Source organism: Marmota monax, unplaced genomic scaffold, assembly GCF_021218885.2.
Source record: "Marmota monax isolate L192 unplaced genomic scaffold, Marmota_monax_Labrador192_F-V1.1 WCK01_AAM20220418_F8-fsc00045, whole genome shotgun sequence".
Lineage (NCBI taxonomy): Eukaryota > Metazoa > Chordata > Mammalia > Rodentia > Sciuridae > Marmota > Marmota monax.
In genome coordinates, this window is record NW_026692132.1 from 6,526,291 (window position 1) to 6,549,761 (window position 23,471).

Below are 23,471 nucleotides of genomic sequence, written 5' to 3' on the forward strand. Positions count from 1 at the left end.
AACTTGTTCTGGAGAGTTTAAGAGGTAATCAACTGGATAAAGCGGCAAGGTGCAAGACGCATAGCAAAGGTATTAGTCCTGCTCACAGCGAACCCAATGCGTGAAGCAAAACAACACTAAAGCCGGTTATCAGGTTTCCTCTGAAATGGTGGAATGAGCACCGGAAACTCGAGCGAAACTCAGATCCGCGCATGCTCTGTTGGCAGAACACCGCCCCTCCTCCCGTAAGTCGGAAGTGCTGGTTTGTTTATTAAATTGCGACTGTCGTAAACTGGGATTTCCTGGCGGCTTCCTAGCTTTACGATGACAACAACTATGGCGGCGTCCAGTGGTAGATTTGAAAGTGCGAAGAGTATCGAAGAACGTAAAGAACAAATCCGAACTGCCAGGGCTGAGATCTTGCGTCAGGTATCTCCGTTTTGGGGCTTTTGTGGTTATTGAGAGTTGTGGGAGTTGAAGGCTCCTGGGAGCAAGACCACCCACTCTTCTTTCACCATTTCAGTAATCTCAGATTGTCTGGGTGTTATCTCCCTTTGCATTGCCGGGAGACTCTGTGTATCTCTTGTCTCCTAAATGCTGTGTAGGTTCCATTGACCATTCTCCTTTCAGAGAGATGTTTCTTCTCTTCCAAGTTTCCTTACTTTTTAAATCGTCCATCTTGGCTTTATAAGTACTTGCAACGACTCTGCCCAGGTATTTAGCAGCCTCAGCCATTGCTCCTGCTGTATATGAAATGAAATTTATCTTTTTCAGGAACACAAGTAAGGCACGTTTAAGTATTTGCCGTTTCATTCGCCTTACTATTAGTTTCGATTCCAGACTTATTGTCAGCTTTTACTTATCTAAAAAAGTTAACACAAGAGACTCAGAAAATTTAGCCTCTCACAAAAGATTGCTAAACATTGTATTTTTGGTTAAGATTATGATAACGTAGAGGTGATATATAATAGAATGGAAGAAGTAAACTATGGTGTTATCTGACAAGCAATTCAAGATTTAAGAAGTGTGACAATGAAATAACAAAGTTGTAGTTAGAAAGCAACATAGGACACAGTCAAGTTTTTGCTTTTTGTTTGTTTTAAGATGGAAGAGTTTTAAAAGTTGGAATGAGGGTAAGAAGGGGTTAGTTGAGAAGAGGTAGAGGAATGACTACAGCCAAATTTTTAAAGGGAAAGAGCAGATGATTAGTTTTATACTGGTGAAAGGTTGTTATTCCCCAATTTCAGTATATGTGTAATAAATATTATTTATTTTTTTCTCTGGTATTTCAAGCGTTTTTTGGAGGGAGTAGGGTTTTTAAGCTATGATAAATTTTATAGTGAAGATGTGTATAGAGTTTGAAGAGGAACAAACCCAGATTTGGAGTTTGGGAGTAGTAAAGAGAGGGCAGGAACAACCTCCTGGGTAAAATCTGCTTTATTTGACTATTGTTGAATGAATAGAAATTAGCAATATAATCTTTTATTTTTAGCAGGATGATTTTTCCTAAGGTCTTTTGGTTTTCAGACATTGCATATTGAAGGCATGGAGGTCAGTCTCTTACCAGTTGCAGAAGTCTAAGGCAGTAGCCACAAAAGTGGTGAATGTTTTCCAAGAGTCCCAAGTCATATTTGAGATTGGGAAAGGGGAAGGCATAAAATAGATTCCAGAATCCTGTGTTTGGTGGATTGACTTACTAGAGACTGATAATGTGGAATGAAAGATTTTATTACATTTTAAAAAATCTTTTTTATACTGGTAGAAACAGATTACTGGCAGGAACAGACCATTTATTCATGAGCAGGTACCTTTATACAAAGGTGGTATCAGTTTTTATTTTACTTAAAAAAAATGAAGCAATTGTCAGTGCATCTTTTCATGTTCTTGTAGGCCAAAGCCAATTTTGAAAAAGAAGAAAGACATAAAGAAATTAAGCGACTTCGGGGCGATGATACATGGATGCTACCTGATGTGAATGAGAGAATTGAACAATTCTCACAGGTGAATATTAACAGTTTTACTTGCTATATCTATCTTTTTTTGCACTCTCCAAGTTAATATTAAGAAAAGAATTTAATACACTGTTTTCACAAGTTACAGAATGAATACAACATAGTTGGCATTATTGAATAGCTTTCTCTCTCTGTCAAAAGTAACCTATTGTAATATTTTGGACATCATGACATTGAAAAATTTTATTACTTGAGTTGGGTAATAGAAAACTTAGCTACAAATTTCTGACCCACATATGACAAGCTTATGGTTTGAAAATATTGGGCATATTATGCTCTTCTCTCTTCCCACTCTGCCCCTTTTATGACTCAGGCCTTGTTTTCTCTTATGATTTAATTTTTTTTTAATTTGTAAATAATAATGGTGTATATTTGTGGAATACAATGTGATGTTTTGTTCTATGTATACAATGTGGAAGATTCAGTTAAATTAACATTTCTATTACTTCCCCAACTTAATTTATTTTGTAGTGAGAACATTAAAAATCTATTCTTTTAGCAATTTTGAAATATGCATTATTATTAACTGTGGTCACCATGTAGGGTATTAAATCACTAAAACTTATTCCTGCAGTCCAACTTAAACTTTGTATGCTTTGATCAGCATCTTTCTTCCTCTATAACTTTCCATATCTCCCCTCCCTTCTAGCCTCTTCCTACATTTTAATTCATATTATCCTATGTATTTATGGCCTAATAATTGTGTATAAATTGTTTGGGACCATGCATAAAAAGTGTGTGTGTGTCTGTGTGTGTGTCTGTGTGTTATATGTTTGTGAGTACACTCACTTATGTGTGTGTGTGTGTGTGTGTGTGTGTGTGTGTATGTGTTTACTTGATTATATGTGTGAATCACATAAATCTACAAATAAAACCAAATTTTTTTTTCTGGTAAAAAACCAGGTGATATTATATTATAGATATAAAACATGTATCTATATTATAGATGGCATGTTAAGAGTTCTTTGAAGATTTTATTTGTTTAATCATGATCTTTAATCATATTCAGTGTCTCTATTCATGAAAGATTTTAAGTTTTTTGGAATATGGATTTTTTTCCTCCTTAAAATGCTCCTTATAAAGTATAATAAAACTAAATTCTTTTCTTACATGTTTAAAATAAATATAGGAACATTCTGTGAAGAAAAAGAAGAAAAAAGACAAGCATTCCAAAAAAGCAAAGAAAGAGAAGAAAAAAAAGAGTAAGAGACAAAAATATGAGAAAAACAATGAGTCCTCTGATAGTTCATCGGTAAGTATGTACTAAAACTAACCAAAGCAAATGAGAAAATTTTATTTAAAGGAACCTAAAATATATGAGAACTTAAAAAAACTACTACTTAATGATATGAAAATGGCTCAGAGGCCTCTACTTGGAGATGTCCAGGAAATATTGGAAATGTAGGTCTTGGGTTCCAAAGAAGGATGAGAAGATGGGGATATGACTTGGAAATCATTGCTGTTGGAATGATTAGAATGGATGAATGACTAGGGAAATTGAAAAGAAAGAGAAACACCATTACTGAAGAAACACATAGGAAGTAAAGGATGCTAATTAAAAGTGGAACATTAGAAGGAGAAGCAGGGAAGAACAGTATTGCAAAAATAAGGGAAAAGAGATTCAAGATATTTAAAAAGTCTGTGACACCTACTGTTTTTTTATAGAAATTAATATTTACATTTTTCAAGTAGAATTTGTTTATATATTTAACCTTTCAGGACAAAAGAAAGAGTGCTGAGTTAGCTGTATCTCTAGCCAGTTCTAGGCTGCAAGAATTCACAATGAAAAATAAAGCAGGCTGAATCTTTCATACTTGTTTTCAGAAAGAAACAGTTATATTTAGAAAATGATGAGCTAAAGATGTTTAGGGAAAATTGGTCTTTTAAGTATGATCTTCAGTGAGTTATCCTCTCACTTGAGTAACCAGAGTCGAAAGTCTGGCCCACCTGTCCTTTCAGAAACTAAATTTTTGGCAGTACTGTCAAAGATAAATGCAGCTGGATATCAGTTAAAGTGGTGAAAATAGATTTTACTTGGTAATTATTGAAAGTAGGGCAAATTGCTAAGCTACATTCCCATTTGTGAGATGATTTGGTGTTTTAGAGGGAGAAAAAAGGAGAAGAAAGAGGTAGAGAGTAGAGTCAGAAAAGTTAAAAATTATAAAGGGTTAGTCCAGGTAAATTGACATCTTAAAATACTGAATCTTCCTGTTCATTATGTTTATGGTTGGGAAGGTAGAAAAAGAATAGAACATATTTAACATCTCTTCATCAAATTTAAGTCATTATTCATTTCTCCACATGTTGTAAAATTTTCAAAGTAGAGGTCTTTTACATCTTTTCCAACTTTTTTCTTGGAATATTATTTTAGAATGGATTTTTAAAAAAATTTATTTTCCATGTGTTTGTGTTTAATATATTATTATACAATTGCCTTTCATATTTAACTTTTGTCTTATCACTTTGATAAATTCACATATACTAGTATCTTCATTAGGTTTTTAGGTAGATTTCTTAGAATTTGTAGGTACATAATTGTGTTTCAATCTCTGCCTTCCATTTCATTTAATTTTTTGTTGGCTGTATCAATCAGAAGATAGGACTTTGAAATAGTGTGGACTGCACGTGCTGAGAGTGGATGGACATAGTTGCCTTTATCCTGTCTTAGGTGGAGAGAATTTAGTGTTTGGCTTTTAATCATAATGTTAGCTGTGGACATTTTTTTTTTTTTTTCCTCTTTCCTCCCCCATCCCCCTCCTCCTCTTCTTTTTTTTTCCTGTGATGCTGGGGATCCAACCCAGAGCCTTGTATATGCTAGACAAATGCTTTGATCTGAGCTACATATGCAGCTGCCCAACTGTGGGAATTTCACATATACCCTTTCAAATTGAAGAAATTCCCTTTCATTTCTAATTTTCTGTAAGTTTTCTTGAAGTTTGTATCTGGAGTATTGAATTCTATTAAATGTTTTTTTCCTGCATACATTGATCGTAAGATTCTTCTCCTTTATTCTGTTAATATGAAAGAATTACTTTAACCTGCATTCTTGGGAGAAACCAAGTTTGGTTTTGTATGAGTGTATGTGTGTGTGTGTGTATGTGTGTGTGTGTGTATTTACATATATAGTCACATGCCACATAAGGGTGTTTTGATCAGTGATGGACTACTTATATTCAGTGCTAGTCCCATAATATTATTTTGCCTAGTGACATCATAGTCTTCTTCTTTTTTTTTTTTAAAAGAGAGAGAGAGCGAGCGAGAGAGAGAGAGATTTTTTTCTTAATATTTATTTTTCAGTTTTCGGTGGACAAAATCTTTATTTTATTTTATGTGGTGCTGAGGATCGAACCCAGGGCCCCGCGCATGCCAGGTGAGCGCGTTACGGTTTGAGCCACATCCCCAGCCCTCATAGTCTTCTTAATTTGTGTAAATACACTTTATGGTGTTCATACAATGATGCAATTATCTAATGGCATATTTCTCAGAGTGTGTTCCTATTTTTAAGCAATGAACGGCTATAAAACTTATATTAGTTATGTTTCTGGGTTTGATTTACCAAAAGTTTGTTGAAGATTTTTTATCTGTGTTCTTGAGAAATACTGGGATCTTGGTATAAGGATAATGCTATTCTCATACATGAAGTAAAAAGTATTCTTCCTCTTCTGTTTTATCAGTTTGTGCAGGACTGGTGCAATTTGTGCCTTCAGTGTTTATTAAAATTCACCAATGAAGTTATTTAGTCCTGCTGCTTTCTATGTAGAATGGATTTTAGTCACAAATTCAATTCTTTAATAGTATATTAAATATTTTCTATTTAATCTTGAATTTGTTATAGTAGGTTGAGTTTTTAAAGGAATTTATTTCACTCAAATAAATATTCCTTTTGTCCTTTTAATGTCTGTAGAACCTATAATGATTTTTTATTCCTGAATTTGGTAATTTCTATTTTCTATTTAGTTTTCTCAGTCTAGCTTGAAGTTTATCAACTTTGTTGATCTTTTCAAAGAATTACATTTTGGTTTTGTTGATTTTTGCTTTGTTTATTTTCTATTTCATTGATTCAGCTTTATTATTTTTTCTAATACTTATCTTGTATTTAAGTTACTTTTCTTTTTCTACCTTCCTAACATGGGTGCCTAGCTCATTGATTCTCTTTTTTCTTTTCTAATAAGTACTTAATCTGTTAGTGCTCATCTTATCACTGTTGTAACTTCACCTACCTCATTTTTTAAAAAATGTTTTTCTTTTTTTTTAAGTATTTTATTAGTTGTTGAGAGACCTTTATTTTATTTATTTATTTACATGTGGTGCTGAGAATCAAACCCAGTGCCTCACACATGCTAGGCAAGTGCTCTACCACTGAGCCACAAGCCCAGCCCAAAATGTTTTTCTTTTTTAGTTGTAGATGGACACAATAACTTTGTTTTATTTATTTTTATGTGGTGCTAAGGATCAAACTCATGCCTCACATGTGCTAGGGGAGTATTCTACTACTGAGCCACAACCCCAGCCTTCGTCTACCTCATTTTGATGTGTCATATTTTCATTGATATATTATTAAAAATATCTTAAAATTTACTTGTTTTTACGCATGGATTATATAAAAGTAAATTTTGAATTTCCAAGTATTTGTACATTTTGCCAGTTATTTTAAAATTTACTTGAATTCTATTATTGACATAGAACATACTTTGTATAATTTTAATTAAAAATCTATCCAGATTTATTTTATGGCCTAGTCTATGTTCTATTTTGGTGAAAATTCCATGTGTATTTGTTTTTTTTTTTTTTTTTGTGATGCTGGGGATTGAACAAGGCAGTCACTCTACCAACTGAGCTATATGCCCAGCCCTCCTTGTATATTTGAAATGAATGTGTAATTTTGCTGTTGTTAGATGTTGGGTTTTAAAAACGTCAATTAGGAAAAGTTGATAAATAGTGTTAAGTCTCCTGTATTCTTGCTTGTTTTTTCTTTACTGGTTCTCTTTCAGTTTCGAGAGATTCATACTGAAATCTCTTAACTGTAATGGTTGACTTTTCTATTTCTGTTTTCAATTTTTGTCTTACATATTTTGAAACTTTACTAGGTATGTACATTTACATTTAGCATAGTTACATCTTCTTGATGAATTAATTGTGATATTATTGTGAAATGTTTCTCCTTATCTCTGGTAACACTGTTGTCTATATTCTGCTTTGTTTTGTATGAATAAAGCCTCTTTTATATTATTTGTTTTTTATGGTTTATATGTTTTAGTTTTAGCATATCTTTCTTTTATGTTGAAAGTGTATTTTTTTGTGGACAATGTAAATTTGGAATTTGAGTTTTCATCTAGTCTATCAATTTCTTCCTTTTTAATTAGAGAATTTTTTTACACTATCCAATGTGGTAATTGTCTATAGCTTTTTAAAATTTTAATTAAAATTTATTCAAATTATATATAAAGCAAAAGAGAGGGTAAGAGAAGATAAAACTTCAAGAATTAATAAGGACTTGTAAACCAAAGGCTTTGATTTTTATTCCATAGGAAGTGGGTCATCTATTTAGGGTCAGCTAAATTTATTAGAAAAATCTCAGCATACTCATTGGTTGAACAAGATAGAAGTTTTTGTTTTGTCTTATTAAAGAAATGAGTAGACCGACCAGGGTATTATGGTCTTCTACGACCAAGGTTCTATTGTATTGGTCTTTCTTTTTTTTTTTAATATTTATTTTTTAGGTATAGATGGACACAATGCAATGCCTTTATTTTTATGTGGTGCTGAGAATCCAACCCGAGTCCCGCCCGTGCTAGGCGAGCGCTCTACTGCTGAGCCACAATCCCAGCCCCTTGTATTGGTCTTTCATCATCCTTGCTGCACTACCTCTTAGTTCAGATAATAGGAAATAGTATATTCTTTTCTTTCTTAATTTGACTTCCAGAAAGTCCCACTGAATACTTTCATTTACATCTCATTGGATACTTGATCATGTTTCACTTTCAGGCACAAGAGGCACATTATTTCTCCAAATAAGATTGAGTTCTATTCGTAGAAGAGTAATAATTAGTATCTTTGGGACAGACAGCCATAGAAGAGAAGCACTGTGGTTGAATGTCTCCTTCATTTAACTCTAAATGCATTTAGGGGAGTTGGAGAAGAAAGACTGGAGTCTAAGAAACATTTTTGGTCTTTATTTCAATTATGTACATAAGAGAAAAAATATCTAATTTAAGACTGCTACTTTAAGAATGAAAATGAGGGGATATATATTGGTTGAAGGTAATGGAAACCAAACTTAAATTGGCTCATGCAAACAAAAAAAGGGAAGGATTTATCATTAGCGTACAAAAATCTTACAGGACATCTAGGTGTATAAAACACCTAGGAATCAGCTGGCTTCAGGAATATCTGAAATTAAAGTCACAGATGCCTTTTATAATCTTGCCATTTTCCATGTTTTTCCTTTGAGTCCTTTTGTTTTCTTGTTACAGATCAATTTCTGTTGAATTCCATTCTTTATGATGTAAATAGCTTTTGCCAATGCCTTTCCTGCTCCTTAGTTTTAAATCAGCTCCTTTGGATTTGATTTCAAATTCTTGAAGAATAACTTATATTGAATTGGGCCAGCTACCTACGTTTGGGTCAGCGCTGGTTAGGTGGAGGTAGGCTCCCATGGCAATCATGTGGTGTTTTCTTTGTGGTATATTTGGTAAGTATTTTAGAGTTGAAAATTTATAGGTTTGGATAGGTGATCTTGATCCTGGTATTTCTGACTTGGTGAAGTAGGTGGTTGATGGTGCCAGGTAACTCAGTTCAATAATAGAGTAGGAGGAACAGGTGTTACAGAAGAAGATGATGAGTTTATTTTTTGTCCTTGAGTTCAACATGACATCCAAGTATAGCAGATAGTTGATTGAGTCACTGAAACTCACGTTAGGCAAATTTGAAAGAAATAAGCAGGAATGATGGTAGTTGAAGCTGTGAGAATAGATTTAATGGCTTATGGGGAATGTTTAGAGCATACAAAATATAGTGGGCAAAGAATGGAGCATGGATAGTTTAGGACTGAACATAGGAAGAAGAATGCAGGAAGGAAATGGAGAAAAAAATAAAGAGGGGGAGAATTGGGAAGTATCCTAGAAGGGAGAACTAGGAATTATCCTAGAAGTTAAGACAATGAGTCATTAGCAGGGTTGTATCTTGTAGAGAAGTTTAAAGAGATAAAGACTAAAGCATTTTGTAGAATTTGGCAAAGTGGAAGCCATTGAGTTTTGAAGAGTTTTCACTAGATTAATGGGGGAAAGCAGCAATTTTGTAGAGGTTGGAGAAATGTTTGAAAGTGAAGGTGTAGACACAGTGCATTTAGTACTTCTTCAATAAGATAGTCATAGAATAGAATTTGGAAGATGAATTGCTGCTAAAGGGATATAGAGGGCCTCCTTTCCTCTAGAGGAAAAAAAAAAGTAAAAACACTTCACATTTCTAGGCCTTTAGAGACCTTTGGTAGAAGCATAAGAGAAGGAGATAATTAATGAAGCAAGGTTCTGGAAGAACAGGAATGGTTGGGATCAAAATCTTTGGAGGAGGACTTTTCTTGAATCGTAAAAGTTAACAGAGGGTTAGGATTGGCACAGCTATAAATAATTTTTGTCTAGGGTAAACTGAAGGTGAAGTGGCCTATTTTTTTCTTGATGAGGTAAAAGGAGAGATCATTTGCTAAGAGTATGGGGAATGGGAGTTGGTAGAAAGCTTGAGGAGATTGTTGAAGAAGGGAAGGATAGTTGCCCAGTTGTTTAGCAAGGTACTTGGGGATACAGAGTAGACCAAAGCAGATGTGGTTCCTGTCCTCATATAACTTATTGCCTGATGAAGCATTAAATAAATAAATCACACAAGTAAATGTAAAAGGATAAATGCTTTAAAGGAGAATTAAGGGAGTAGAAGAAAGAACTCACCAAAGCCAGTAAGGGGAAATTCTAGTTTGGGTTGAAAGTCTAGTTCAATTGAAGTTACAGATCCTGCTGATTGGATTTCTCCAGAGTAGGAAATTAATTGCAAGTAAGGTGATGAAGCAACTGATGGCTCCAGTTAAAGAATTTCAGAGTCATTGGTCAACATCTGATGTTTTAGTCAGCTTTTCATTGCTGCAATAAAATACCTGAGAAAAGCAACTTAAAGAGGAAAGATTTATCTTGACTTATGATTTCAGATCATGGTTGAGTCCGTTGTTTTCATAATATATTGCCAGAGGTGAGACAATATATTATGGAAAAAGGGTGTGGAAGAGCAAAACTTCTCACCATATGTGGCTATTAAGCAGGGAGAAAGAGCCAGTGAGAGACCAGTAATAAGATGTGCCTTTCAAAGGCATGCCACAGTGACTTATAGGGCCCCGCTTTCTCATAGCCCATTCATAGTGTCCTGATCTGTTCACTTCCCAAAAGCCTCACCTCTGAACATCACTGCATTGGGGACCAAACTTTTACCACGTGAGTCTTTGGGGAATACTTAATATTCAAACCATAACATCTGATAAGATAGAGAAAATCCGTAAAAGAATCTTGTAGAACACCAAGTTTTAAATTATGTAGAGGGCCTCCTTTCCTCTAGAGGGAAAAAAAGTAAAAACACTTCACATTTCTAAGCCTTTATAGACCTTTTTGCATTTTATAGGGGAAATGGTGTTTTGTGGGCTTATTTCCAAATAGTGGGTTTAGATATTTTTTCCTGCATTTTATTGCATTTTATAGGGGAAAGACTAAGGTATAGAGATTAAGAAACTTGCTTAAGATTATACTGTCATGTAAAATTTGATACAGCTTTTAGCAGATTGGTGTCCCTAAAGAAAGTGCTGATTTTTTTCAGACTATAAACTCTTATTTTAATGAATGACATCAAGAATTAGGAATAAGATTCACTAAACTGAATTGATGATGTAAACATGAATAGACCAAAAATGCATTTATAGAGATTATCTTAAAAAATTTTAACTATAGGGGCTGGGGTTGTGACTCAGTGATAGAGCGCTTGTCTAGCACTGCAGGGTTCCATTGCCTGCACCACATTAAAAAGAAGAAAAGAAAAGAAACAAAATAAAGGCATTGTGTAAAAAAAAATTATAGAGTTAAGTTTTAGGGTTTCTGTAAATCTAAATGAAGGCCTAAATGAATGAATGAAGAAAATTTGCTTTGCTTTGGGAAACAGTTGGCTGTTGAGGTGGCAGAACATAAATATGTTTACTCCACATGGTTGATACCTTTCAACAGACATATTTATGTTAATTTAAGCTTTTGGTAATTTTCAAGAACTTCATGAAATGGAAGAACACTGTCACATTTCAAGAAATTCATATTTCTTTGCTGTTAAATCATTTTTTCCTCTTGGCCTCAAAGTTTCTTAACTGTATACTAACAGTTGGTTTGAACAAAGTGATTTCTAGAATCCTTTTTATGCTTTAGTTCTATAGCTCCAAAAAATAGATTTAGAATCAGACAGATCTACATTCCTATCTTGGTTTTTACAGTTGGATATCATGTAACCTGGGCAAATTAATTTTAGGGAGCTTTTCTTATCTATAAAGTCAAAAGAATATAGAGTTACTTTAAGGATTTAGGGTGATAATTTATGTGAACGTACTTAATATACTACTTGATATAGCAGAGTAGTTTGATATATTTGTTGAAAAACTCCAAACCTGGCATAATAGCACATAGGGAATGATAACTGAGTATACTCCTTAGTTGATGCAGTAATCTGATGTTTAAACATATTAGGTAAAATACCTTACCTGTCTAGCTGTTACTTGAGATCTTTGCAATTTTAGATTGAGGGAAATCTCAAAATTTGAAGCTTAGGGGCATACAGCAAACTCATTTATTTGAGTGTCATTTCCCCTCTATTCTGGGGAACATGTGAGTACTACTTGATGTTGGTAGGAACTGAAACTCTGTTTTGAAGTAATCTTTCTACCTAGAAGATCTCACTTTTGTTTTTTGCTTTTCTTTAGCTCTGTAATATAGCTGATAAAGAAATAAAACTAATTTGGTGGTATTTTATGGGTTTATTTCCAAATAGTGGGTTTAGATGTTTTTTCCTCTAATTTTCAATGCCATTTTAAAGGGGGCATAATATAAGAATTTTATCTAGAAAGTTAAGTTGTTACCATTTAACAACTGCATAGAGATTTTTTTTATATATATGCAAATTGTGAGTTTTACTTATGTGCTAAACATTCTTAGAGCTCTGAAGATGAGTGGGTTGAGGCTGTTCCATTCCAGACTTCTGGCAAGGAAAAGGCCTGGAAAGTGAAAGATGAAAACTCTGGAAAGGACGAAGACAGTCAAGTTATTCAGGTAAGCAAGCCACATGATTTTACAGAAAGAAGTGTCAGCTTCTAAGAATAGATGAATATTGAAGTGAAAGGTAATTAATTTCTTTAGGAGAAAAATTAGACTTTGAGAGCAATATATATTTTGAATAATTTAGACAGTAATGCTTTTTGCTGAGTGTTTAGGCTCCTTTCTTTCTGCTGTGAGAAAGTAAGTGTTTATTCTAGTCCCTCAGAGATTATCCTACTTTTGGTTTTTGATAGAGAAGCGGCACTTTCCCCTCTTGTGCATTCAGCTTTGACTCTTACCTCTGTCTGTCCTTTCCATGATGGGTAGAGCTCAGTTGCAGTTTTTATTCCTCTTCTCCGTATGTCATAATTTACTTAACAATACTAAAAGTTGAGTAGTTTAGAAATTTTGGGTTATAGTTCAAATAGTCCTGATTATTTTTTTGGGTACTGGGGATTGAACTTAGGGGCACTCGACCACTAAGCCACAACCCCAGCCCTATTTTGTATTTTACTTAGAGACAGTGTCTGAGTTGCTTAGTGCCTTACTTTTGCTGAGGCTAGCTTTGAATTCATGATCCTCCTGCCTCAGCCTCCCAAGCCGCTGTTTTTTATAAGGACCCCTAGTTCCTTTTAATGAAAACTGATACTTAGAAAACACAATTTGGGCATAAGTGGTGTTCATTGCTACTAGGAGATATATATTTTTTTAAAGGATAAAGATAAACTATTTATTCATACAGATATTTCCAAATTGAATAAGAGATTCCAATGTTTTTACTTATCTTTGATCTATATCTGTGCACTACCATGCCCCGCTTTGGGTTATGGTTCATATGCCTGAAAAAGAATGTAATTTCTCCACTGATGGCCAAAAAGGAAGGGAAAAAAGATGAACAGGAACAAATGTTTGGTTCTTTTTTGTTTGCCAAGCACTGTGTTAAATGTTTTCTATTATTTTGAACAATAAATAATCCTGAAATGTTGACATTTTTTTGCATTTTATAGGGGAAAGACTAAGGTATAGAGATTAAGAAACTTACTTAACAATATACTGTCATGTAAGATTTGATACAGCTTGAGTGCCTCCCAAATCCCTGCTGTCATTAAGTTCAAACTAGTTCAGACTGAAAAACTTCCTTTTTTTTTCTTTTTTCTTTTTAACAGAGGGATGAGTGGATGACTGTTGATTTTATGTCTGTTAAAACTGTGTCATCATCATCACTCAAAGCTGAAAAGGAAACTATAAAGAAAATAGAGCAAGCAAAAACCCAAGCACTTGAACAGGTAAGAGAATATTTACAACGTGTTAACTTTCTAATTTACCTTTATTAAACTGGTAAGACATTCATATAAATGCAATTTTACTTGTGAAATATTTTTATCTTTTGTGGTGTTTAATAAAATTAGTGTGAACAACAGTGAAATGTGATATAAATTTTATTTAAAGTAAGTTTCTTGTATAGAGAGTCAGTTTAAAGGAGTAATAGACTTATAAATCTAGAGCATATATAGTTGAGTTATATTGAGTTTATGTTACTATCATAGAATTAAAGCTGAACCTTTTCAACTTCTATTTCAGTGTACATAGTGAATTAGATACCATAAAAATGCTTCCATTTCAAGACACCTAAAATTTCTGGATTTATTGTTGTTACTGCTGGTAAGAAAACAGCAGGAAATCTTTTAAAGGTCAAAAGATTAGGCAAAAGCATGGTTCCAGAAAGTAAAGAAGTACTGAAGCTGGAGGCCTTCTTGGAAATACCACACAATCCTAGTAATCTAGAATTTCGAATGATTGCTCAGAGATAGCATATAAGGCAAGTGCCTGCATGAGATAGGAATGTCTGATTGATAAACACTTATAAATCTGGGACCCTCCTGGGATTTATTCCTGATGAAAAGATGAACTTGGAAAAAATTCAGTCAAAGGCAAGAAACGGTTTTTTGTGTGTGTGTGTTTCTGGGGATCAAACTCAAGGTCTTATACATGCCAGGTAAGCATTCTACCACTGAACTACATCCACAGCTGACAACTTGCCTATCTTCTGTCTTGTCATGCAGTTGATTTCATCCATTATATCCCACAACTAAGTATATCGAATAATTTTTTTAAATATGCACCTTTGATCATGGTATTATTCCTTTTAGAAGTCTTCTTTGATTCAAATTGAAAGAATGCTTCTTTGCCATTTCTGATGTTTTCTTTTTAGTGAAGTAAGTTTTACTAGTGATATTTCATGCTACTTTCTATTCTCACTCTGTCCCTGAAGACATTGAATAAATTTTCTATTGGAAAATACTGGAAAGAATAAACTGATCAGGTTTCCTTAGCTCTGACTATCTTGTTTATGAAACGAGTTACCTGTGGAGACCAGGTGGGAACAAGGGAGATACAGGGTTTGGCTTGGAACTTTCTGTAATTGGTAAAGTCTTCCTCATTGTGGGATTTAGTTTAGTAGGTCCATTTGTCTTTCACTGAAAGTTTTCTTTCAGTTTAGCCTTTATTGGTAATACAGGTAATTTATATTTTATCTTCTATGTTCTTCTTTCTCAACTTGTTCAGAACTTAGACTGAAAAAAAAGGTACTGTCATTGTTTTTTTTTCACACCCCTAAAGCTGCCTACAAATGTAGCCCAAACCCATTAGCATTATGCTTAAGGCAAATTTTCTTTTTCTCAGGTAATTTATATTTCAGCTAAACTAATTTAATCACTTTCACTCATATTTTTTTACAGATCTCTGCCTCTGAATTGTTCGTGTGATTCTTTTTAAATGAATTCCCTTCATCTCTTATGTTTTCATCTTGCTTATCCTTCAAGCCCTCCCGATTTCATACATCCTATAAGACACCTGCTATTTATTTTCCATGACTAAAATAAGTTATGTTTCATGTTTTCATATCACTTTGTTTCTTTGCTGTAAGTTTCTGGTACAGTGATTTAGTGGTTGTATCCTCTTTCCATTAAAAGTTATAAACTTTTAAGAAACTGTTTTATTTTATTTGTATCTTCCTTTACAGCCAGTATAGAACTCTGCACATAATACATGCTTTTTACCTACAAAATTTACGATATGAAATTGTATACTTAGTCTTTTTCTCTCCATGAATTCTAGTTTACTTTGCTGCTCTTTGAATCCTTAGATTTAGTTCTAAAGTTTGGTAATCTATAGTAATTTGGAATTTTTGCTTAGGTAAGAATTCCAATCATTTTGTGCAGCAGTAAATTATCTAGGCTAATGAGTGAGATTAGCCAATTTTTACATGTGCACATTTGGATGTGTTGTTTTTTTGCATACCATAATATTCTTAAAATTTCTGAATGTTCGAGCCTTTTTTGAGGAAAAAATGGCTCTTGCTTTAGAACCAAATGTTAATTTTTTTTTTTTTTTTTTTTTATCCTCAGCCCTTTTTATATTTTATTTAGAGACAGGGTCTCGCTAAGTTGCTGAGGCTGTCTTTGAACTTGTGATCCTCCTGAGTTGCTGGGATTATAGGTGTCAGCCACCACACCAGTCCAAATGTTAATTCTTATAATGGCAGTGAGGATAAAAAGAAGGTAATGGGAAAAAGACCAAAATGAATGTCCTTAATTGTTTGGTATGAAGCTTGTTGATTTTGGACCTTTATATTGGAAATTTGTATTTATCTAGCATTTATCTATAGACCAAGTCTGTACCTTTTACCAGTTCTATAGTATTCTTTTGCTAACAGGAAATCTTACCCAGGAGACCTTTGCTTCATGTAGACTGGCTCTATTTCTTTGTCTCAGCTGGAACACTTAGTATTCATTATCATATACAAATTGAACTCAGGATGATCACATTTGGCTTGCACACAGAGCCCAGTAATCCTGTGGCTTCATTTCTGTGTACTGCTTTGCATTTATGTTCTGTTTATGGTCCACAGAAATATTTATCTTATGTTGAATTACAGTAAGTTTTACATTATGTATCTTTTCTATTTGTGCTAAGCAGAGAGATAGTGATGAAGTGGAACCTTAATAAGCCATCTTGGCTAGAAGGATTGAATGTATTATAGAGAGATCAATTAAGGTTGATATATTTTATTTTTATTGCATTCATTTCAACTTGTTATATAGTCTGTCATCATCTAACTGTGCCATACTGTAAATGTTCATTCCTTTACTTATGGACACTTACATTGTTTACTGTTTTTCACTAAACAGTTCTGCGACAAAGACATTGTATGTATTTTCTTATGCATACATGTATGAATTTCTTCATGGTACATATCTATGAGTCGAATGGCTCAATTACAGAGTATGCACCTATGTTCTTTTACAAATATTTGCAAAGAAATTATAACAATTTATATAGCTTCAGCAATGTATGGTTCTTTTGTAATACTTAGTATCTCTAATTATCAAACAATTTTTTGAGTTTAATTAATGGGTAAGAAATAGTATCTCATTGTTTTTGTATGCTTATTGTTCTGGTTTGGATATGAGGTGTCCCCCAAAAGCTCATGTGTGAGACAATGCAAGAAGATTTGGAGGAGAAATGATTGGGTAACATCCTTATCCTAATCAGTGAATTAATCCCTGAGTTGTAACTGGGGGCAGGTTGGAGAAAGTGGTTCATTGGGGGGGCGTGGCTATGAGGTATATATTTTGTATTTGGAGAGTGAAGTCTCTCTCTCTCCTTCCTGAGCATCAGGTGAGCTGCTTCCCTCACCACACTCTTTCTCCATGATGTTCAGCCTCACCTTGAGTCCTGAGGAATGGAATCTGCTGTCTATGGATGAGACCTCTGAAACTGTTAGCCCCTAAGTAAACTTTTCCTCCCCTAAAATTGTTCTGGGCGGGTCCTTTAGTCACAGCAGCAAAAAAGCTGACTAAAAACCACTTATATATTATGTTACATATTTTTATATATTTTGTATCTCCTTACTATTAGAGAGATCTTTCCTTTTTTTGTGTGAATTGTTTATGTTTTTTGCTTACTTTTCTACTACAGTTGTTTCTCTTTTTCTTACTAATTTGTGGAAGTTCTTTATATATTCAGTTTTTTATCATTTATACATTTCCAGATAGTATCTTACAATTTGTCTAGACTCTTGTCAGCTCTCCTTTTCAGTGTGTAATTCTAGTTTTTTAAAAATCATGTCAAGTATCTGATGTGTATGTCTTTGAGTATCTAGATAAGAATATTGGGAGAAGTTCCTTGATGATAGATATTGAGAGATTTTATAGAAAGTAACAGGGAAATTAATTTTTTGCTATAGATAATGTAAGAAATCAAATCTGGTTTTGTTTATTCCTCTGAGTTAACCTTTAACTTAAATTTGTCCTTTCAAGATTTTTTACTTTTTTTGTCAGCTCATTTAAAAAGTTATCCAACATTTTTGTTTTTAGCAGTCTGGTTGGTTTACATTCTGGGAAACTGAAATCTCTAACATTCAACACTTCCTGTTCCCCCCATCCTGTTGCCATTATTAGTTCTTGTAGGAAGCATTTTCTGATTTCCTGAGGTTCAGTTTGTGTCATCAGTATATAGTTCTATATAGCTTCCTTTGCTTTCAAAGCATTTATGTGTATTGATGTTGCTTAATTGTCTTTCCCCTTTCCTTAGACCATAATATCTTTGAGGACCCAGCACCTGTCTTATTCCTTATAGCCCCTGGGCCTGATATAGTGCTTGGAACACAGGCTCCCATCATCTCTTGCTTGGATTACTGCCACAGTCTTCTGACTGGATTTGTAATCTTGCTCTTCTCATTTTTCCTCATGCCAAGATCAGTTTGTTCTGTGTGTAACACCATTGCCCCCAGCATAAAATGTAAACAGCATTTCACAATAGCTCATGTGTTGTAGTCTCTGATTATCCTCCAATCTAATTTCTTTTCACTACTTATTCACATTTCTGAGTTTTAGCTTGTCTGAATTACTTTAAGTTCCCTGAAAGTGATGTGTATTTTCTTTCTCTATGGTTTTATGAATGTGAACATGCTGGAGCATGTTTATGCTCTTTCCCTCATTCCCCTCAAAAGAAAACTTAGCTCATTTCTGCATGTATTTAGGTCTAAGATTGCACATAATGCTTCCTCTAGGAAGTCTTTGATCCTTTAATGTATGAGAGGTTTAAATTCTTTGTGTGGCCTTTGTACTCTGAATTTCTGTCTTCAAAGCATGTATCAGTTATTTATTGACCATATTGTCACTATAGTATAAACTAGTCAGGGCCAAATAAGTATTATCGACTGTTATATCTTCTATATATAATGCAGTTCTTAAACATGATAGGTATTCAATTAAAACATTGAATGAATGTAAATTTAAACATTATTACCTGCAAATTACAGAACAGTGTCTTAAGAGTGCTTTAAATGATTTGTCTCAGATTTATTATTAACTCTTTCACGGTGGATTTATTTTTAAATTCTAATTTCTGAAAATGTTTTTTTCTAGTCCAAACTGCTGGAAAGAGAACTGAATCCATATTGGAAGGATGGTGGGACAGGTCTTCCATCAGAAGACTGTAGCGTGTCATCAGTTACTAAAGGTATCTCTATATTGTGGGTGCTGACACATAGGCATTTCTTATAAGTTGGTATTTCTAATGCAAAGACTTGAGTTTACATGGCAGTAAAGCATTGATAAAATATTTGCAATCTTTTTAAGTCTTTTATTTAAATCATTAGTACTCAGTTTTATACCTGTCTTATAATGCTTTTATGTATGAATTTGTTTCAAATGTGCTAATGCTAAGTATGATTCTGTGAGGATGTAATAATATAATTCATTTGTTTTGTAAAAAGTATTGTGTCTGAATTTCACTAAAATAGTATGTAAACAAAGATCTGGTTTTATATCTTTAGAAATTTCTATTTTGCCAGCAGCCACAAAATTTGTAATAATGTTGAGTGCTATTATTTTCCAGCAGATGGAGACAAAATATTTGTGTCACATAAGCATACTTTGTAATATAATTAAAAAGAACTTACATGACTATCAAGTGTTGTATTGATAACTCAATGAAAAGTTTATTTAATTACAGTGAGCCCAGCGTATAATAGTAGTGTTGTAAATTATATTACTTTTTCATTTTAATATTTTATTAGTAGAAAGTTTTCTTCCTTTGTATGCATAATTTGTTTTTATTTTGGCTATTTGTTTAAATTATTTTATATTTTATGTGTGTATCCTTAGAGCCACCTTATAGGCTCCTTTATAATTTTTTTTCCGGCAATTTAACTAAAGTTGTTAGTAATCATAAATTTATTTTTAACTTTTTGAATGCTGGGTTAAGTAATAATAATTGTAGTTAAACAAGGTTCTCTTTGAAACACTGTTTTATAGAAACAGTTTGGGGAGCAATAAGCTAACCCAGCCTAATTTTGTGATCTGGACTTTTATCATCTCTAGTGTCAAGACAGTCAATAAATTTATCTTTGGGGGAAACCTAGAATTAGCAAACTCAATCTTTGTTGTTTTTAGTCAATAGGTTCTTAACTTCACTAGGTATAGAAGACCTGGAGTTCTGCTTTAGGTAGTAGCTTTTAGCTGGTGGAAACAGCACAATGATTAAGGAGGAGAGTGACCTTATATAAAGCTTTTGGAGAGCCTTTCTCCTTCCTTTTCAAATCATGCCTTCAGACTCAGCTCCCAGGGAAATTTAGTTTTAAAAATTATCTGCAATTGAATAATTATGATGAAACAAGGAAAAAACAGTCTGCAAGTTTTACTGCTTATGATAGTTTTATCCTTCTACTTAGATTTGTGGCAGGGCTAAAACTGTAAGGCACCTGGAAGTGTTAGAACATTAGTATTAAGGAAGTATTGATGTTAGGGAGGTAGAGGTGACACAGTGTTGTTCTTATAGACTCAGATTTTAGAATCAGTCTAGTTGGAATTAGAATTCTGGCAGTCCCATTTACTAGCTTTGTCATTGTGGGAAAGTGTACTGATCTTTCTGAGTCCAGTTTATTTATCTTTAAAAGGAATAATGATGGTAACTATCTTATAAGTTAAAATTAGAAATAGTACAATATCTAGAATATAGGAATCAATGGATGATGATGTCAGTTATTCTGTGATTAAGTGTCTTGGGAAGATTATATCAAGAGTCTTGGTAATGTTCAATGTGCCATATTTTCAATTCATTAATCTTTAGAGAAAATTAAATGGAAAACTCAATGATTTTTAAAGCTCATAAAAAGAAAATTTAGTAATGAAAATTTTGTGCAACTTTAGAGTTTACATGGCTCACTTATATATCAGTTTATTTTCATGGTAACCATGAAAGGAAAGCAGAGTAGATGTTATTGTCTCAATTTTATAGCTCAGGAAACAAAGACTGGATAGATAATTTCCCTGTCATCACATGAGAACCCAGAATTCTGATTCTAGTCCTGGATTAGTTACTCTACATTCTTTTTTAAAATTGATTTAAAAAAATGTATGCAGAATGCATTACAATTCTTATTATACATATACAGCACAATTTTTCATATCTCTGGTAGTATATAAAGTATGTTGACACTCAGTTTGTGTCTTCATACATGTACTTTGGGTAATGATGTCCATCATTCCACTATCCTTGCTAACCCCCTGCCCACTCTCTTTCCCTCTCACCCCTCTGCCCTATCTAGAGTTCATCTATTCCTCCCATGTTCCTCCTCCCTACCCCACTATGAATCAGCCTCTTTATATCAGAGAAAACATTCAGCATTTGTTTTTTTGGGATTGGCTAACTTCACTGAGCATTATCTTGTCCAACTGCATCCATTTATCTGCAAATGCCATGATTTTATTCTCTTTTATTGCTGAGTAAAATTCCATTGTGTATATATGCCACATTTTTTTAATCCATTCATTACTCTACATTCTTTAGGAGACCATTTCTTACAATGTAGTTAGTAGAAATTCTTGCTTACAACACTTCTATTGTGATTTTGCTTTTCCTATTGATTTTTTTTTTTTTTTTTAACCTTCTCCAGTTTTTGGCTTTCTGTTAGAATCTTTGAGTTGGAAGGATTTTTAAAGGTGGCATTAATCAGCTGCGTTTTTTTTTTTTTTTTTTGGCAGATTAAGAAGCTAAGGTCCAAAGAAGTTAATGACTTGCAGTTGATCTTAGAACTGTTCAGTTTTACTGGCAAGACTAAAATCTAGGTCTTCTGATACTTTGTTTATTGTTAAATCTCTATTAGCCTATCTTTTAAAGAGAAATGGGAACACAGCCTAGATTCATTTGACTGTGTTCTGTTTATAATAATATAACTTACAATTATGATGGAAACATAATTTTTGACTTACTATAGAAAACAAATTTGAGATATAAATTTTAAGTGCTGCATACCAGTAAATAAGTATACTGTAATTATTTGATATATCTTCATCTTAGCATAGAGGATGGGGACCAGGCCTTATGAATATTTTTATATCCTAATGTGTTTAGCAACTTTTTATATTAATGATAAATATTCATTAAATATTAATTGAATTTGAGGATGGTGCTGTAAGTTGGTATTTTTGTTTACTCTGTAGATAATAAATTTGGTGTTTTCTTTTATTAAAAATACTTTAATGATAGCATCCTAATCATAAGATTAATAGCACTTTTGATATTGAATATACATCAGCTAAAGGTGATGATATTACATAGATATTTCTAAAATTGTGGATTTAATTCACAAGCAAATTAGCTGAAAGTGTTTATTCTGTTAGATTTTCTTGATAAGTGGAAACAGAGGAATTAAAGCAGTTTTAGTTTAGCTCAGATAGTTTTCTCTGAGTTTTATTAGTATTTTGGTGATTTTTTCATGGTATTTTCACTGTGCCCATCTACATGTTATTGGTTTCACAGATAATTCTGTGGAGTAAACAATTTAATTATAAAGCTGGGATAGTAATAACGATATTAATTATTGTGGGTTTCTTTTACTTATCACTGTATAGATTACATTTTTAGATTAAGTTCCTTGAATGGTTGCCCCATTAATTTTGAATTTATAGACTATATACATAAGAAAAAAGATCAAAAGTAGAATAAGTTTTTGAATGTAAAGAAATCTTTGAGTTAACTAGAGATCTGGGTTTTAGAGTACAGAGTATTTTAGACCTTTAAAGAAAGATTGCCAGACATGATGGCGCATGCCTGTAATCCCAATGATTTGGGAATCTGAAGCAGGAGGATCTCAAGTTCAAAGCCAGCCTTAGTGAGGCCTTAGGTAACTTAGCAATATCCAGCTCAAAATAAAAAATAAAAAGGGCTGGGGATGTGAGTCAGTGGTTAAGCACCTCTAGGTTTAATCCCTAGACCACATTATTATCTTAGAAGAGATTGCTTAATAAAGATAAACTGTTGAGATTTGAATGATAGAAGTACTTTAAATAGATTTAATTAGAGGATTGTAATCATTTTTTCTCTTTTTTTCCTTAAAGTCTAACTTACATAGGAAAGTGAGTATACAACCATAAGTGTACGGCAGACTGTTCCTTTTCACAAAATGAAAACATCTATGTATTCAGCACACAGGTCAAGAAACATTATTAGCATCTTGTTACCAAAGGGTAATCACTATCCTGGATATTAGCACCATAATCATTTGCATACATTTTTGTTACCATCCTCTTTTATCTACAGTTTGAGATTCATCCATAATGTTATGAATATAGTTAATTCATTCTATTTGCTGTGTATGTATCTTATGACTGTATCATGGTTTATGTGTTCCTTCTTTTGTTGTTGGACATTTCCTGGGTTGTTTCCAGATTGGAGTTATTGCAGATTGTTTTGTTGTAAACATTCTTGTACATGTCTTGTGGAATCTGTGTGTATGCATTTTTTGTTTGTTTGTTTGTTATAGACCTGGAGGATGTTAAAGTATCACTTGAGGGCAAGGAAAATCAGGACCAGAATTTTAATTCATGTAATTGATTTGATTTTCTCTTTACACAGATCTAAAGTGTAGGAAATGTAAACAGCTTAATAAAGTTCATTAGGAGCATTCACATGTTCATAGTTGGTAATCATGATGAAAGTAGGACAATTTGTTTTAATATAATTTCAGCATTTTCTTCTCTGACTTGTTTGTTCTTTTTATGTTTCTGTGGTAGCTTTTTCTCCTCTGTGTGTGTCCTTATATCTGGGAGTGCCCTTTGTACTCTTAACTTTTTCTTTTTTTTTTTTTTTTTAT

General features: G+C 33.2%; 1 protein-coding gene across 2 annotated transcripts in view; it reads left to right on the forward strand.

Annotated features, from left to right (window-relative positions):
- The first annotated feature begins 252 nt into the window (after window positions 1-252).
- Cwf19l2 (CWF19 like cell cycle control factor 2) overlaps window positions 253-23,471 on the forward strand; it is a 94,407-nt gene continuing 71,188 nt past the window's right edge. For both annotated transcript variants that reach the window (XR_006856612.2, XM_046466429.2), the window contains exons 1-6: window positions 253-408; window positions 1,870-1,980; window positions 3,121-3,243; window positions 12,212-12,325; window positions 13,477-13,596; window positions 18,742-18,835. Coding sequence is in view for 1 of the 2 variants with exons in the window: in XM_046466429.2 (XP_046322385.1) it covers window positions 304-408; window positions 1,870-1,980; window positions 3,121-3,243; window positions 12,212-12,325; window positions 13,477-13,596; window positions 18,742-18,835 (667 nt within the window). In the remaining variant the exon portion in view is untranslated. The remainder of the gene's footprint in view (window positions 409-1,869; window positions 1,981-3,120; window positions 3,244-12,211; window positions 12,326-13,476; window positions 13,597-18,741; window positions 18,836-23,471) is intronic.